We start from the raw sequence: 17,646 nt of genomic DNA on the forward strand, positions 1-17,646 counted from the left end.
TCCACTTTTTCACACACAGAACAACAAATCTCATACAAAGACATTGTGGGCTTTCTTCTGCCACCACCAGAGGGTGATAAGGAGCATACCGCTATATTTAGCCTAATAAAAGAGGGCACAGTACAACCCCATAGCGGTGGCTAAAGAAGGGAAGATTTTTATTATTTAAGTACATGCAGGCAGGTAAACTGAAGCTTTAAATCATAAAAATGGAGCTCTACCTGCTAATAAGATATATTAAGATATTAATCAGCACATACTGTTGAGATAAAAAAAAAAACAGATGGTGTTGAAAGATTATTTCTAGGAATAAACAAGTGATGAATACAGAATTTCTGCTTAAGTTTTGGTCAGTCTGTTCTTTTGGTATGGAAATAAGACAACAATGAATGTAGGCGATAAGAGCAGAACAGAACAAAGACGGCCTTATGTCGGCCATCATGCAGTGTGCATTGCAATCATAACTGTGAATAAACAGAGGGGAAAAAAACTTGGTTAGGCACAACTAATTTCTTTGTTATCAATTATCTGATGAGTGGTCATTAGAAGGTCAGGGCTGGTTGGTTTCATTAACCCATTCACAAGCACAATAGTTAATGCACCCGCTGCATTATTCTGCAAAGCTGAAAATAAAAACAAAAAACTTAAAAGGGAACCTATCACCAGTTTTATCCTATATGAACTAAACTATCACCTTATGCAGTGCCAGTGCTACATTCAATAAATGCCCATCAGACCGGACCGACCCAAATTACCATACAGTGCGGGACAACTTAAAAAGGTTTTTAGGGGGGTTTACAGGGAGAGTCAGGGGGTTGTATGAGCATTTATGGAGTGCAGCACAGGCGCTGATTAAGGTGATCGTTTTAGTTCAAATAGGACAAAACTGGTGACAGGTTCCCTTTTAAGGCTGACAATTATGTAAGGTGTATAGGAGCCTTTAGACCTACTAATAGGATAACCATGATGAAGTAATCCGAAATGCATTGTGTGTTACGGTCCGCATGATATGTGGGATGGGGATATCTGGAGGTTTTTATTCGTATAAAATGTAGAAAAAATGTTTTTATGGATTCCTGTTTTCTGAGGATTGCTATTAATGGGATAAATCCCAAAAATTGGATTAATGGTTTTCCAAGCATTGAGACGATGGGACAATTTTTGTTGACTAGCACTTTTATTTGACAGACAGTATATTTCTTGTGGGTTAAGTTACCTTCTTTATTTTCTTGATATCAGGGTCTTCATCCTCATGGTTGATGTGATAAGGACGCATCCGTTCCTTTGTTTTATTGAGGGCTACAATCTGGTAAACAAAAAATAAATAATGTGTGATTTAATTATTTTAATCATTAACATTCTTGTGTTGAAAATAAGTACTATAGGTTCTGTCTGTTAATGTCTCCAGTGCGAATGTGCACCTACACATTGAACTTTTACCATGCAGGCCCATTGTTTTTGTTTTGCTTTGCCTTACTTTCTTGTACTTGGTTCATTTTGGAGAGGGGCCACTCAGCTTTGGGCTATGCAATTTGTCTATTTAGCTTTCCACAGGTAGGTGTCTAAGCAGTAAGGTTTCTCCTTGTGCAGAGTGACAAGCCAGGTCTGGAATGCCAGTATAAGTAGTCTCCTCATACTGGCATGTCAGATCTGGCTTGTCACTCTCCATGAGGAGAAACCTTACCCCTTAGATCCCAGACTTAGCCTCTCACCTACCAAAATCAGATTACATACTTTGAATAGAGTTGCAGGGGCAACACCTTGAAACACTGTCTGCAAATTGGAATTCTGGTTTATCTTTTATCTTAAGTCATATTGCAAGGCTTGTTAAAGGGTCAATATTCATGTGACATGCAGAAGTAGTGCTGTTGCTTCTAAAGCATCCAGCAACTGTTACAAATAACACAAGCAAAGGATACAGGAAGTGTTGTGCTTCAGAAGCATCCAGCAACTAGAGAGGTTAACACAGTCACAGGAGACAGGGAGTGTTTTAGCAGAGCCCCAGGGGGATTGTGGGGAACTCGTTATTGTAGTCTGGCTGAAGCCAAATAGAAAGGAGGTGTGTTATCTGGATCTGACAGAAGCCAACTGAACTAACAGTGCAGAGTATTATCGGGCAGGAAGATAAGGACTGGAAGGAATTGTGTCACAGGGATCATCTCCCTCATCAAACCCCCCCCCTTCATCTCCAAGCAGGATAAAGAATGCTGTGTACTATTGTGTCTTGTGAAGGAAAAGCCTGTGGTTGTGTATGCATAGAAGTGTGCTGCTAAGAGATCTAATCTATGCTGAATTATGCTACTGAAGTGACTGTAATACTGTGCGTTGTGAACAAACTACTGTATGTTACTGGAGTCGCTTGCTCAAGAAACTCAGACTGTACTGTAATGAAGATTGTTGCTGTAATATCCCTGAATTGCACTGGCCGTGCTTCAGATTAAATTCCACTGTTAAACTGTTGAAAAAGACTCTTGTCAGATGTGTCTGGTCATTGAGCCTGAGAGAAGCTGCAGCCTATGGTCGCCCTGAGTAACGGTTCCCCCAGGATTTTAAAGAATTCATGAAATCTCGCCCTATCTGAACCTAGCGGCGTGCATTTAACATTGACTTTTAGGATTGCTACTTACAATAGGCGGCACTAAAGTTCAAGTCATCTTCATCTCTGAAGAGACAATTTGCACAGGCAGGTGTAAAACACAATAAAGTCCAGGTCCAGCTCTGCCCCGTCTATTTCGAGGCCTGCTGACATATAGCACTGACCATCGTGATTGGGTACACCTTGTTGCTGTAGGTATGGCTTTTACACTCTTTTGATCAAAATGGTGTCACAACAAATCTGTGTTACTTTGCTGTGGATCCAATAAAGGATATATGAATACACTGTAATATAGATTAAAATCGGGTGTAGTTTGAAGGGTGCAAGTTTACGCTAAGTGTATTCTGCCATTGGGTCTGGGAGCCTGAAACAGTCCACAAGTCATCATAATCAGTCAGAATCCTCCAACCTTTGCTCTCGATGTCAGGGCTGCGCAGGCAGTGTGCCCGTATCCAACTACTAAATATTTCTGAAAGCTGTAAAGGAGTACTCCTATCTTGTACATTTCAGCAATAAAATGCATAGTAGATGTGGGTGTCACCAACGGGATGCACAGCTATCTCGAGACTGAGACTCTGACACGCACCCCATCAGTGCAGAGGTGGTCGGAATTCCCATTAATTTGTATGCATAATCCACTCACCTCTCCACTGACAGCAGAAAGATCTGCTGCAAATAAAGATGTGTTGGCAGGAAAAACGCAATATAAAATATATGTATTTTTGATGCGTTTTTACCATTCATTAAAATGGAAGAAATCTGCAGCAAAAATCTGAAAGATTTGACATGCTGCAAAGTTAAATCTGCGGCAAATCTGCAAGGAAAAAATAAGTACAAGAAAGGAGGCTCCAGCCCGACGGACTTGCAATCTTCTTTATTTAGAAGAGTATAAAACAGGACAAATGGTGTGACTTCCATGCTAGGGTTAGCTATAGCATCTACAGGTGACAGGTGCCATAGTACCCACATCATGATTAAAGAGGTATTCCCTTCTCCAGGATCCTATCCCAACATGTAGTAGGTGTAATAATAATATTAGCAAATACCTCCAATTAGAAATGCAGTACAGTTCTTCTGATTCGCTATGTCTCTTTCCTCATGTGCAGGCATTGCAGGACCTTAAGTATCTATGGCTACGACTACTAGCAACTAGCTAACTAACTGTCACTATTTCAGTGGTCGTAACCATGGATACCTAAGGTCCTACAATGCCTACGCATGAGGAAAGAGACATAGCGAATCAGAAAATCTATACACCACCACCACCACCACATACTAGATGGTGGCCCGATTTTAACGCATCGGGTATTCTAGAATATGTATGCGGCCGACCGTGCGCGACTAATCAGCGAAGCAGTGTTTAAATGGGTTGTGCTCTACTTTAAATTAACCCCCCCAATGTCTCCCCTTGGGGCCCCTAATGAATTTTGTAATTACGTCATGTTGTCAATACTGCTTGTGACAACATCGCTGACCACGCACAGCCAGCACGCAATTCCCCCGGCTGTAGCCGGCTCTTGCTTCCGCTTACATCACGACTATTTGCGGCTGCAGCCAGGGGTCTCCTGTTCCGCGTACCACGGTGAATGGCGGGCTGGGGGCGGGGTTATCCCCCATCGTGTCACACCCAGCATCCACCGCGCGCTCTGTCAATGAATGCGCGTGCGGTGGATGCCGAGTGTGACTGGATGGGGGATAACCCCGCCCACAGCACATCACTCACCGTGGAACGCGAAAAAGGAGACCCCTTGGCTGCAGCCGCAAATAGTTCTGACATAAGCGGAAGCAAGAGCCAGCTGCAGCCGGGGGTCACATGCTGCCTGTGCGCGGTGACCCGAGTATAAGCAGAGACCCCTAATTTTACAGCAAAAAACTGGGAAAATTTATTGACTTGAGTATAAGCCTAGGGTGGGAAATGCAGCAGCTACTGTTAAATTTCCATATCCTGGTATGTATGGCTCCCTCATCCCCTAATTGTGGTTTGTAAGGCTCAGTCATTCCCCTAATCCTGGTTTGTACGGCCCCCTCATCCTGGCTTGTATGGCAGTTGGTGAGTCACATGACCACATGGGCGGAGTCAGCCCTGCTATCTCCCGACGGTGGCGTACTTATTTTAAATACGGCGCCAATTGGCCGGAGAGCGTGTTTAAATTTGCCACCAATATCGCTGATTGGTCATGGCCAGCGGACACGACAAATCAGCGAACCGTGTTAGTGAGGACCGGGGAGCGGCGCTGCCTGTGCGGGTACTTCCGCTGCGAGCAGCCGGGAGATGACCGGTTAGTGCCGGTCATCTCCCAGCTGCATCGCCGCTGACCTCCATGCGGCTACCGTCGGGAGATCAGCGGCTAGGGCCACTGATCTCCCGACGGCAAGTGTGAAGGGAGGACCGGGGAGCGGCGCCGCCTAGGCCGCCGGTCGGGGTACTTCTGCTGCGAGCAGCCGGGAGATGACCGGCTAGCGCCGTTCATCTCCCGGCTGCATCGCCGGACCAATCAGCGACGCGGGATTTCCTGGACGGACAGACAGACGGGATAAACCGATTATATAGTAGATTGGGATAGGATCTTGGAGATGGGAATACCCCTTTAAGTACGATACGGCACCTGAAACCTAATATTAGTTGCGCTAGTGGTCTACCAGTCTTGCGGCTACTGTAGTTGATGTTCTACACTAATATACTACCTCTCCTGCCACGTTTATACGCTCATCTAAACAGTGTGACACCAATAACTCCGGGATTAACATGACAATTTTAGCACAAACCTCTGTGAATTCATTTTGCTGTACTATGTATAACACTTTCCAAGCTGCTGGCCCGCTGCCTCTGATCCATTCCCATAACACGCTCTACACATTATTCTGATGAAATCCCAATTGCAATGTAACCGTGTATGCTCTGCTATTTCTAGAATTGTATGCACTGATTTGTATACTATACAGTAACTGTTAATACAGAATCAGGATACACTTCCAGAAGGGGAATAATACATAGGATTCCCAGTGGAAAGTTTCCTAAAATTTTCATTTGGCCTTAACACAACATAGTAAATCAGACCCAACCACAGCAAAAGATTAAAGAAATGAATCAAAGACTTTGTAGCTTACACAGAACTACCCCCCTCAACAGCAGGAATTTCATGTTTGCATTTTCGGCACTTCCAATAACAATACATCCTTTGTGATAACATAGAAAGCCGCACAAACCCTATGGGACCCAATAACGAACGGATGCTGAGAAATAATGCGCAACTAAATAATCTTGGTGCATTGATCATCGAATATGGCTGTGAAAATAGGGTTATCAACCCATGTGTAAGGTGACAATAGAGAAATGCTGTAATGGTCTATGGACTCTGACCCGTGCAGGAAGACCAACGCTAGTGTGCATTATTACACGGAAATGAACCTGACCCCTTACTCAAAGAAAATAATAACTTTTTATGGAGTAATAGACTGGTACACAATAGCCTCAGGGTAACACTACTGTAAAAATCCCTTTGATCTGGAGTTATCAAATTTCAATAAATGCTGGATTGTAAAATATTCTGGATTTCTGGACTGACAAAGAAAAAAAGGTATATAAAACGTAATAAAATATACAGCAGGGAAAGCAGGCTCAAATTTAATACCAATACAAAATTATGCTGCTACCACTATGTCTTATCCAAACTGGCCATCTACTTGCAGTCCAGTGAAACTCAAGATTAATACACAGTTGTGATTGAAATATCTGAATAATCAAATATCCAATCAAAAGAATTTCACTGCATATGTTTTGTGAAGGGAATGTAAGCACTTATATTTGGCAGAAGCACACAGCTCCCCAGCCTCCCACTTACTGGGGGTGGGGTGCTCCTGGTTGATTGGCAGGTCGGACAAGTGGCATGAACTGTGCGCTCTCCGATGCTGCTATAGGAGGCAGCTTTGTCTCTGCAGTATCAGAGGAGCGTAGTTGCACTGAAACTGTTTGGGATTGGGAGCTAAGTGCGCTCCAGCAATCCAGCCGACTTCAGTATTGGAACAATAGAAAAAAAAACAAAAACAAAGGAATAGAAGGCGAATTTGGACATAATTTCACTCAAAAGCCCCCAAAATGGGCAGTACAAAATTGTTGCCACCTTTCCAAAATTGTGGGCTAACAACTTTGTTCCAAGCATGTGATGCTTGTTCAAACTCACCTGTGGCAAGTAACAGGTGTGGGCAATATGAAAATCACACACGAAACAAACTAAAAAGCAAAGAAGCTGACTCAATCTTTGCATTGTGTGTTTGTGTACCACACTAAGCATGGAGAACAGAAAGAGAAGAGAACTGTTTGAGGACTTCAGAACCACCAACATTGTTGAAAAATATCAACAATCTCAAGCTTACAAGTTATTCTCCAGTGGGTGTGCAGCCAAATATTAAAGTTGAGGGTGCCAACAAAATGGGCCATAAATGGGGCATGTTTAAGGATATACTACTAAACTTATACACTCTGGTAATAAAATGTCCAGAAATAAAAAGAAACCATTATGGATAAATAAGACAGTACAAGTTTAATAAGACAAAAACAAAGGACATTCAAAATCTTGAAAAGCCGAGAATACAAAATAGCATATCAGGAGTATAAAGATCCTAATAGGAAATATAAAAAAGAAATCAAGCTAGCAAAGATATCTACAAACAAACAAATCGCCAGCGGCATTAAAATAAATCCCCCAAAATTTTAAAAATATATCTATGCCAAAAAGAAAAAAAATGGATGGTATCGGCCCCTTAAAAGACTTTTCATCAATGTTCACCAAAGATAAAAAGGGCGGGACCTCTCTCCCACATGCAGTGGCGTACCGCCAATGGCGGCAGACCACGCGACTGCTATGGGGCCCGTGAGCCAGGGGGGCCCCATAGCAGTCCAGGGGTGGACATACCGCCACCGGTGCAGATGCGCCGGGTCCCCACCATGCAGCTGCACCAAGGGGCCCGCAAGGTGCAGCTGCTCCCTGCACGCGGCGGTCAGGGAGCGATCCCTGCAGCTCTGCTGCTGTCAGGAGGAGAATAGCAGCGGAGCTGGAGGGTTCGTCCTCTGCTTCCTCCCTGACCCAGGTGCGCGCAGCTTGATGACTTCATCATGCAGTGCGCGCCTGGGTCAGGAAGAAAGCTGCCGGCAACCAGCAGGATGCTGCTGCAGGGGAGCGAGCTGAGGTAAGTTGTTGTTTTGTTTTGTTTGTTTTTTTACTGAAATGCTGGGGAGGGGAGATAGGGGGAGAGCAATGGTGGGATGGTGGGGCTGGGGAGAGGAATGATGGGGCTGGGAAGAGCAATAATGGGGCTGATGGGACTGGGGAGAGCTATGATGGGGCTGGGGAGAGAAATATTGGGGCTGGGGAGAGGGCTGATGGGGCTGGGGAGAGGAACAATGGGGTTAATGGGGCTGGGGAGAGCAATAATGGGGCTGATGGGGCTGGGAGAGGAATAATGGGGCTGGGGAGAGGAATAATGGGGCTTTGGATAGGAATAATGGGACTAATGGGGCTGGGAAGAGCAATAATGGGGCTGGGGAGAGGAATGATGGGACTGGGGAGAGGAATAATGGGGTTGATGGGGCTGGGGAGAGGAATAATGGGATGGTGGGGCCAGGGAGAGCAATGATGGGGCTGGGAAGAGCAATAATGGGGCTGATGGGGCTGAGGAGAGGAATGATGGGGATGGTGGGGAAGGGGAGAGCAATGACGTGTTGCTGGGAGAAAGCAATGGTGGGGGGCTGTGAGAGAGCAATGATGGGGGTGCTGAGAGGAAATGATGGGGGTGCTGGGAGAAGCAATGATGGGGGTGCTGGGAGAAGCAATGATGGGGGTGCTGGGACAGAGCAACGATGCGGGTGCTGAGAGAGAGCAACGATGGGGGTGCTGGGAGAGAGCAACGATGGGGGTGCTGGGAGAGAGCAACGATGGGGGTTCTGGGAGAGAGCAACGATGGGGGTGCTGGGAGAGAGCAACGATGGGGGTGCTGGGAGAGAGCAACGATGGGGGTGCTGGGACAGAGCAACGACGGGGGTGCTGGGACAGAGCAACGACGGGGGTGCAGGGACAGAGCAACGACGGGGGTGCAGGGACAGAGCAACGACGGGGGTGCAGGGACAGAGCAACGACGGGGGTGCAGGGACAGAGCAACGACGGGGGTGCAGGGACAGAGCAACGACGGGGGTGCAGGGACAGAGCAACGACGGGGGTGCAGGGACAGAGCAACGACGGGGGTGCAGGGACAGAGCAACGACGGGGGTGCAGGGACAGAGCAACGACGGGGGTGCAGGGACAGAGCAACGATGAGGCTGCTGGGACAGAGCAATGACGGGGGTGCTGGGACAGAGCAATGACGGGGGTGCTGGGACAGAGCAATGACGGGGGTGCTGGGAGAGAGTAATGATGGGGGTGCTGAGAGAGAGCAATGATGGAGGTGGTGGGAGAGAGCAATGACGAGGGTGCTGTGAGAGAGCAATGATGAGGGTGCCACTTTGCTTGTACTGTGAAGCCTTGTATGTTTTCCGTGTGCACATAGCCTTACAGTTAATTGGGGAGAGTCACAGAGACTGAATAATTTATATTATTGGCCGGTGCAGATTATAGTTAATGGGGGGCACAGTGCTGCTTATCACTTTATATTTTGATTACTAAGTGGCTAATAGTATATTAATTGGGGGGGTTACATATCTGTATTCGAGGACGCAGAGCGGGGGAGACACATGTATGCATACAATATGTGACCTTGTTATTTTCTAGGCTGGAGATCATCGTGACAAGACGAGTCGTGGCTGGGAGATGTCGATATGAAGGTCTGACCAGATGGAGAAGAAGCAGCAGAAACCGTCTCTGATCAGATGAGACGTCAGCGGTAAGTGCCTGGATGTAAATATTATTCTGTATCTGCACTGTGTGACTTGGAGTGATAATGTTATCTGTAAAATCCCTTAGGCCACATTCTCACATTTGTGTGAAATGTCCATGAGCTGCCAGATCTTTTTAATCGGATGGTCCACGGACTCGTACAGTTTTATAGATCCATTCACACATCCATGAAAATCACGGATCTGAGAATGACATCGAAGAGGGTCAGAGAATGTCCTGTTCTGATCCGATTTTGAGGATTAGAGTAGAACATGCTCAATGCGTCAGTAAAACAGGGCAGCACACCGACACTGCACACAGATGCGGGAATGTAGCCTTATTATGTATAGCACAGTCCCTTAGTATATAGTGTACTCACTTATTATGTATAGCGCCATCCTTAGTTATATAGTTTCCTCTTTTATTATGTATAACACCCTCCCTTATTATGTACCATCCTCTCTAGCGGCTCACAGTTGGGGGATCATACTGTGTTGGGGTCAGCAAACTTTGCCCTGGGAGTTGAGGTGGGGCACAGTAGGGTCATCATACTGTGCATGTGGAGGAATTCACCATGAGGGTATCATACTGTGTTTGGGGGGCCCTTTTATTGGCATCACACTTTATAGGGCAATGAAAGATCTAGGACGTCAGCAGGAGGAAAATTACTATGTAAAGGATGGAAAGTGTGAGATCTGATCTTTGGTGACCCCGACAATTATTTACATTTTTTTTGGGGGGGGGGGGCCCAATTAGAGTTTCTGCTATGGGGCCCCATGATTCCTATGTACGCTCCTGCCCACATCAGTTATTTACAGAGCACGAGAGGACCTCCAGGTTATTAAACACAAAATATATTATCATAACGCTCATCAGGAACACCCTGTGCCTACGCATAAATAACAAAATAACGAATAAGTGTGCACACCCACGTGTGAAGGGAGGGAATATACGGGTGCTGTCATAGGCTCTGAGAAATCCCGTTACCGCTAAGTAACTACGTCTTTCTCCTTGCCCATGACAGCACCACAAAGAGAATTGCAGAGAAGTGTATCATTAGGGAGGGACCACCGCTTTCAGAACCCTTCTGCCAAAAGTGAGGTCTGAAAAAGAGGCTAGGTCCAGCCGATAATGCTTAAAGAAGGTAGAGGGGGGTGACCATGTCGCAGCTCTACATATCTGTTCTATTGAAACATCGGCTTTTTCCACCCAGGAGGTTGCCACTGCCCTTGTCGAGTGAGCTTTTAATCTCTCCGGAGCAACTTCCCCACTTGATGAGTATGCCAGAGAGATGGAGACTTTTATCCATCTTGCCAATGTGCCTTTGGAAGCTTTTAGCCCCTTCCAAGGCCCCTGGAAGCACACAAGGAGAGCGCTATCCTTCCTACATTCTTATGTGGCAGCTAGGTATTGGATTAGGCATCTCCTGACATCTAAAGCATGTAGATCTTTTTCCCCCCTGTTTTGGGGATTGGGGCAAAAGGAAGGAAGGGTGACCTCCTGGGATCTGTGAAATCGTGATGCTACTTTTGGCAAGTAGGCCGGGTTTGAGGATGACTCTTTCCTCCAAGATCTGTGTAAGGAGGCCCCTGCAGACAGGCCCTGGATGTTGCTGACCCTACGCACTGATGTGAGTGCTACCAAAAGTGATGTCTTGAGGGATAAAACTTTTAGAGATGTATCGACTAAGGGTTCGAAATGAGGTTTAGTTAAAGCCGTAGTTTAAATCCCAAGGAGGCGAGTTCTGACTATGGATGGGTCTAGATCTAGCCGAAGCTTTGATTAATCTAGATATCCACCGATTCCCGGCCAAGTCGCAATTGTATAGTGCCCCTAATGCTGCGATTTGGAACTTCAGGGTGCTTGTTGCTAGACCCTGCTCCAACTCCCTCTGCAGGAATTCTAGTATGGCTGTCAATGGAACCTCTTCCTCTACCCTGGAACCTGAAAAGGAAAGGAACCTTCTCCAAGTTTTCCCATAAAGTTTGGTGGTGAAAAGTTTCCTGCTTTGTAGTAATGTGGAGATTCAATTCGGTGAAAACCCTTTATCCCTCAGAAGAGCCCTCTCAAATTCCATGCTGTCAAGTCTAAGTTTGCTACCTGAGGATGATAAACCGGCCCCTGGGAAAGAAGGTCCGGAATTTCCAGACGTGCCCAGGGGTCGGAGATGGACATCACTCTGAGCCAAGAAAACCACATCCTCTTCAGCCAGAAGGGGGAGATTAGAATTACTTTTGCCCCGTCTTCCCTGATCTTTCTCAGAACTGCCAGAATCCAGGCAATCGGAGAAAAAGCATAAGCTAGGGTGTGGTTCCAGGGGATCATGAAGGCATCTAGCGCTGCAGGGTTCCCTTTGGGATCATTGAGCAGAATGTGTCTACTTTTTTGTTCTGATTGTTGGCAAACAGATCTATGGTAGGACATTCCTATATTTCTGCAATCTGGTTCAATATGGTCTGTTTCAGTTCCCACTCGCCCTGTCTTAGCTGGGTCCGGCTTAGGAAGTCTGCGGTGCAATTTTCTGTCCCTTTTATGTGTAGTGCTGATAGAGACCCCAAAATTGTTCTCGGCTATCTGGAAAATGAGGTCAGTCACCTCCATCAAAGGACGGGACCAAGTTTTCCCCTGGTGATTCAAATATGCCACTACAACTCAGTTGTCTGAGAATATTCTTACGTGATGACTCTGAAGAGTGTCTAAGAATTCTATAAAGGTCAAATTTTACCGACAGTTTTTGGCGACAAAGTTAGCTGACCTTCTAAATGCCCTCCTAGAGAAATTTTGGCTCCTAAGATCTCCCACTGCAGATCCCTGGTGTGCATCTGGGCCCATTGAACAGGCCGTCATGGAGCCTAAGAGGGTCATCGCCTTCCACAAAGTCATAGAGGGATGGTCCACCGTCTGAGATACCCGAGCCATAATCATCTGTACTTTTTCCCCCGGAAGGTGGCACTCTTGTTTTTTTGAATCTAGTATGATACCTAGAAATTCTTGCACCTGATTTGGTTCGGCGTATGACTTTTTTAGATTTAAAAGCCAATCTAAGTCTGTCAAGGAACCTATAACCTTCCCCAGCTGGTTCTTGCAATGTTGGGAGGAACTGCCTATTATCAGGATATCGTCCAGATATGGGACAATCAGGATATCTTGCTCCCTCAGATGTGACATTGCCTCTGCAATTAACTTGGTGAATACCAGTGGAGCGACGGCTAGAGCGAACAGTAAAGCGGTGTATTGGTAGTGTTTAATTATTCCCCCTATTGACACGGCTACTCTGAGGAAATATTGATAGTCCTTGTGAATGGACACATGATAATATGCATCCTTTAGGTCCAGAAAGGTCATAAAAACAGTCTGGAAACAAAATTTTTACCGATGTTTTTATTGTTTCCATCTCGAAGGACTGAAATCTTCAGATATTTGTTCAGTTTATTTAGATTTATAAAATTGTCCTGAATGATCCATCTGGTTTCCGCCTCAAACAGTGGGGGAGTAAAATCCTTTGCCTCTTTCCTGGGAAGGGATGTCCTGTAGGACTGCCTTTGTTACTAAAACTAGAACTTCCCGTTTCAAGACTAATTGCTCCTCGTCGGGGAGTCACTATGAAGGTTGGGTTGGGAATTGAATGAAACTGTAGCTTCAGACCCAATTTTATTAGGTTTAGTATCCAAACGCTGTTGGAAGATTTTTTTCCCAGGCCGGGAGAAAAAAAGGAACAACCTTCCCCCCCACCTAGGGAAAACCCTCATTGGGAAGGCTGTTATTGACGCGCCCCCTGGGCCATATTCGTTAGTGGGAATATCCGGAGCCGGATCAGATGGGGGTTGTAGTCTTCCGAGTGGCTGTGACCCGGTCCGTGCCCAGGGTGTCAAACTCAGTTGTATGTGGCAGTCCTACAGATGTTATAAGTTCTTTATTGTCGACTACGCCACCCGTTGTGTTGCGGTCACTATGGCCGCCGCTGCAGCAGGGTCCGCTGAGGCTGATGGTGTAGGTGCAGCTTGTGATGGTATAACCCCCAACGGGTGGGGTATAGCCTCAGGGGGTCAGGTGCAGAGGATGGGGGTTGTGGTGGTGCAGCGTAGATGTAAAATCAAGACAGAGTCGGGTTGTGCAGTTTAGGGTATTTACTCACTGCTGATGTTCCGGTCACTCCAGCTTCAAGTGACCACCCGAGCCGTGCTGCGTCCACCAGGTCCTGGATTCAGCCAACCCCCAAACAAGTCCGGAGCGTGACCCTGAGCTCTCCTTCTGTCCTTTCTCTGGCCGTCCCCACTAGTGATCCACCCAGGTCCAGCTCCCTCGGGCCTTCTGTTGGGTGACCCTTGGCCTTGGGTTCCCTGACCCTCCACGTGGTATGCCTTCGTGGTGGATGTGGTGGGTGGCCGTGGCAGACGCTGCCCACGGCCTCCGGTCTCTGGCTGGGGTGTGTTTTTGCCCCCACCAGCTTGGGTTCCGGTACCCTAATGCCGACTCTTCACCCGTGGCTTGAATTTGGGGTCTTAGAGTCCTCTCTTCTGCTTCCCCCTCTGGGTCTTTCCTTCTTTCTCCTCTCTCTCTCTCTGGATCTGCTCTGCTCCTCTTCCTGTGACTCCTCTGCAAAGGCTGACAGACTGACCCTGTTCTCTGATGGTGCCCACCTTATATACACCCTCTATGTGTGAGCTCAGGTGACCAGCACCCAATGAGCTCCTATCTTTACCCAGGCTGCTCCCCCTATCTGCCCCTACACTACTTGGGATGTACCACCCCCCTCCCACTCCAGCCAGGAACAGACTCGGTCGTACCTGCACATTTCTAAGTGGGAGTACCGTCGGCCTGCTCCTCGGAAATGGGATGTGTGTAGTGCATGCAGCCTACCGAGCTCAGTTCCACACTCCATCCTTACCCGGGAGTGGAATATCACACCTCTGGATTGAGGTGCAATACCCCTGTAGCAGCCGAATCCTCAGGGTGCTACATTCCCCCCTGGTAAATCACAGCACGTCCTCGGGCTGTGAGACATAAACACCAAAACATACAAAATTTTTTTTCATAAACAACATAAAATATATAAAACAACATTATATATATATATAAAACATTCTCGTCGCCTCTGGCTCCTCCTCCGGTCACTGTGCAACGTGTGACCGGGTAAAGTGCGACAGTCTCTCTGGAAAACTGGTTTTCCCTATAAAACCGGTAGGGGGCGCTTTAGGACGCGCAACTATTTACAAGGATAGTGGCCGCTCTCAGTCCTCGGCCAGGTATTGGGGAGGAATGACCGCTCTCAGTCCTCGGTCAGTGGGATTTAGGGAAAAACGGGTAACAGTTCACACTTGCTGGTCCCAACGGGGACTATATTATCAACAGTAACAGTTTCAGTTTCAGTTTCAGTTTATGGTGCCCCGACGGGCAACTATATACAGCTCCTGCTTCGCTGTACTTAACGACGGCGTCCTCCTGCTCTTGCTTTATGGTTACCTTTGGCTCTAGTTTCAGACCCGTCCGGGTCCTCTTGTTCTTCCTCCTCACACCGCAGCTCTTCCTCCGTCAGACGATGCACATGGAGGGCGTAGGGTCCTTTGGCACACTTGTGCCGGGTGAAGGTGACCTCGTCCCCGATGTATAGGTCACGACCTCTGTGTCCCTCCGGTAGGTGGGACTCAACGTCTCTCCTCGTCATGAAGACGTCGCCTAGGGTGCGGTGGTCTCGGATGAAGCCCCACCCATGCTGCATGTTAAACTTTATCACAGTCCCGGTGGTGCGGGGACTATGCGCTGCACGGGGGTCTCTCCTGGCCCGGCTCTTCTGCTCCGCGCTCCTTACTTGAGCTTGCTGTTCCCGGACCCGCCTCTCTCTCCGCTCCCTCTCGAAGTCCTCGAGCTGTTGGCGGCAGCACTCAGCACGCTCCGCTGCAGCTGCCCGAGTCTCTTGAGTGAACCCCATAAGATCTTCTCCGGTGGGGTCCCACTCAAACTGCGCTTCCGCTAGCGGGGGTGAGATCCTCTTTACGGGCTTTGGAGCCGGGATCAGGGGTTCATCCAGGGGTCTCTCTCTCCGGAGTCGGGGATGGTGGAACTCCGGTGGCCATATAAATGGCTGCCCATCCGGGCACGTATGCTGGGCGTACAGGTCCTCTCCCAGATGCGGCACTTTAGGTCTTATGGGCGCGGTGGTGTTAGCGCCCGGGATGCCCGGGCCTTGCGGCCAGGCCTGGGGTATCTGGAAGGTGAAGGGCACCGTAAGGACAGCGGCGCCCTGGGCTACTTGGCCCTGCGACCAGGCCGGGGGCTCCGCGGAGGTAGGGGGCGCTGTTGGTATTGCGGCGCCCGGTGGTACTAGGCCTTGCGACCAGGCTGGTGGTACTTCCTGCTTGGTCACGCTCGGGGTCGAGGCGTGTGACGTCACAGGGGTCGCGGCTCCCGTTTGAGGCCTAGTCTGCGGCGGTGACGTTGCAGCGACGGGCACGGCAGGATAGACTTCGGGCTCTGCGACGGGGAGCTGGGGCAGGTACGCGGTTTCCCAGTTTGGGGTATAGACGTCCCCTTTACCTGCCTCCACTCGTTCGGCTCCCTTCTCGGCGCCGTCTCCGGCCTTCAATCCTCCCGCGCCATCCTCAGAGGCGGTCGGTCTCCTCGTCTTGGGTGGCGTGCTCCGCTGACGGGTCTCGGTCTGCTGGGCCATCTCACGGCTCCACTCCGCCAACGTCTCTCGCTGCACCCGGGCCATCCTCCTTGCGAGGCCCTCCAGAGCGGTCTGCGCACACTCCCGGTCTCGGGGGAGCTGTGCTAGGACCTCCACTAGGCCTAGTGGGGTCGTTGCTTCCAGCAGGCTCCTGACCAACGGGTCGGTGCTGCTCTGCTCTCCTTCAGTTGTCTCCAGCAGGCTCCTGGCCAGCGGGCCGGTGCTGCTCTGCTCTCCCTCCTCTGTTTCTAGCAGGCTCCTGGCCAACGGGCCGGTGCTGCTCTGCTTTCTCGCCATCTCCGGGTAAGCTCCTCCGATCTTCTTCTCCAGGCTTCTTGCCTCCGGGTGCGCTCGCTCTAGACTGCTCCAGGCGGCACCCATCTTTGTTCTTTCCTTTCGTCTCCTCCCCCTTCGAGGGCGGTCCCGGGGCCACTTGGTGACTGTCAGCTCCAGGGGCTGTTCTTTCACGCTGACAGACACCTCTAGCATCACAGTCTCTGTTGGTGGGGGCGGTTTCCACTTTTGGCGCCATTTTCGGTCCTGGCCCACGATGGGAGGTGGCCTCTCGCCACCCTCTGGCACGCCCATAATGGCGTCCGCTCTTCCAAGGCGGGAAACCTTTGGAAATGGCGGGAATCGCTTCCCAGTGGCGGGAAACTCTGCAGGTGGCGGGAAAACGCTGTTAATGGCGGACAACCGGCGGGAATCGACTGGTGATGGGGTCCGATGGCGGGGACCCTCCGGAACCGGCAGGAGACTTCTTTTTGAGGTAAACTCGCACTTTTCTTCAGGCACGCAGTACCCGGGTGTTGCGGGCACGTAATCCTGCCGACTACGCCAAAGTTGACGCGCCCCCTGGGCCATATTCGTTAGTGGGAATATCCGGAGCCGGATCAGATGGGGGTTGTAGTCTTCCGAGTGGCTGTGACCCGGTCCGTGCCCAGGGTGTCAAACTCAGTTGTATGTGGCAGTCCTACAGATGTTATAAGTTCTTTATTGTCGACTACGCCACCCGTTGTGTTGCGGTCACTATGGCCGCCGCTGCAGCAGGGTCCGCTGAGGCTGATGGTGTAGGTGCAGCTTGTGATGGTATAACCCCCAACGGGTGGGGTATAGCCTCAGGGGGTCAGGTGCAGAGGATGGGGGTTGTGGTGGTGCAGCGTAGATGTAAAATCAAGACAGAGTCGGGTTGTGCAGTTTAGGGTATTTACTCACTGCTGATGTTCCGGTCACTCCAGCTTCAAGTGACCACCCGAGCCGTGCTGCGTCCACCAGGTCCTGGATTCAGCCAACCCCCAAACAAGTCCGGAGCGTGACCCTGAGCTCTCCTTCTGTCCTTTCTCTGGCCGTCCCCACTAGTGATCCACCCAGGTCCAGCTCCCTCGGGCCTTCTGTTGGGTGACCCTTGGCCTTGGGTTCCCTGACCCTCCACGTGGTATGCCTTCGTGGTGGATGTGGTGGGTGGCCGTGGCAGACGCTGCCCACGGCCTCCGGTCTCTGGCTGGGGTGTGTTTTTG

At 49.1% G+C, this 17,646-nt stretch overlaps 1 protein-coding gene across 2 annotated transcripts in view; it reads right to left on the reverse strand.

Moving 5' to 3' along the window:
- The window catches only part of RASGRF2 (Ras protein specific guanine nucleotide releasing factor 2), a 395,854-nt gene that overhangs the window by 152,677 nt on the left and 225,531 nt on the right, over positions 1-17,646 (reverse strand). For both annotated transcript variants that reach the window (XM_073679232.1, XM_073679221.1), the window contains one exon: positions 1,217-1,306. In XM_073679232.1, the coding sequence (XP_073535333.1) occupies positions 1,217-1,306 (90 nt within the window). The remainder of the gene's footprint in view (positions 1-1,216; positions 1,307-17,646) is intronic.

The sequence above is a fragment of the Phyllobates terribilis genome, unplaced genomic scaffold (genome assembly GCF_046119375.1).
Source record: "Phyllobates terribilis strain yellow unplaced genomic scaffold, ASM4611937v1 Scaffold_1__5_contigs__length_1240528914, whole genome shotgun sequence".
NCBI lineage: Eukaryota > Metazoa > Chordata > Amphibia > Anura > Dendrobatidae > Phyllobates > Phyllobates terribilis.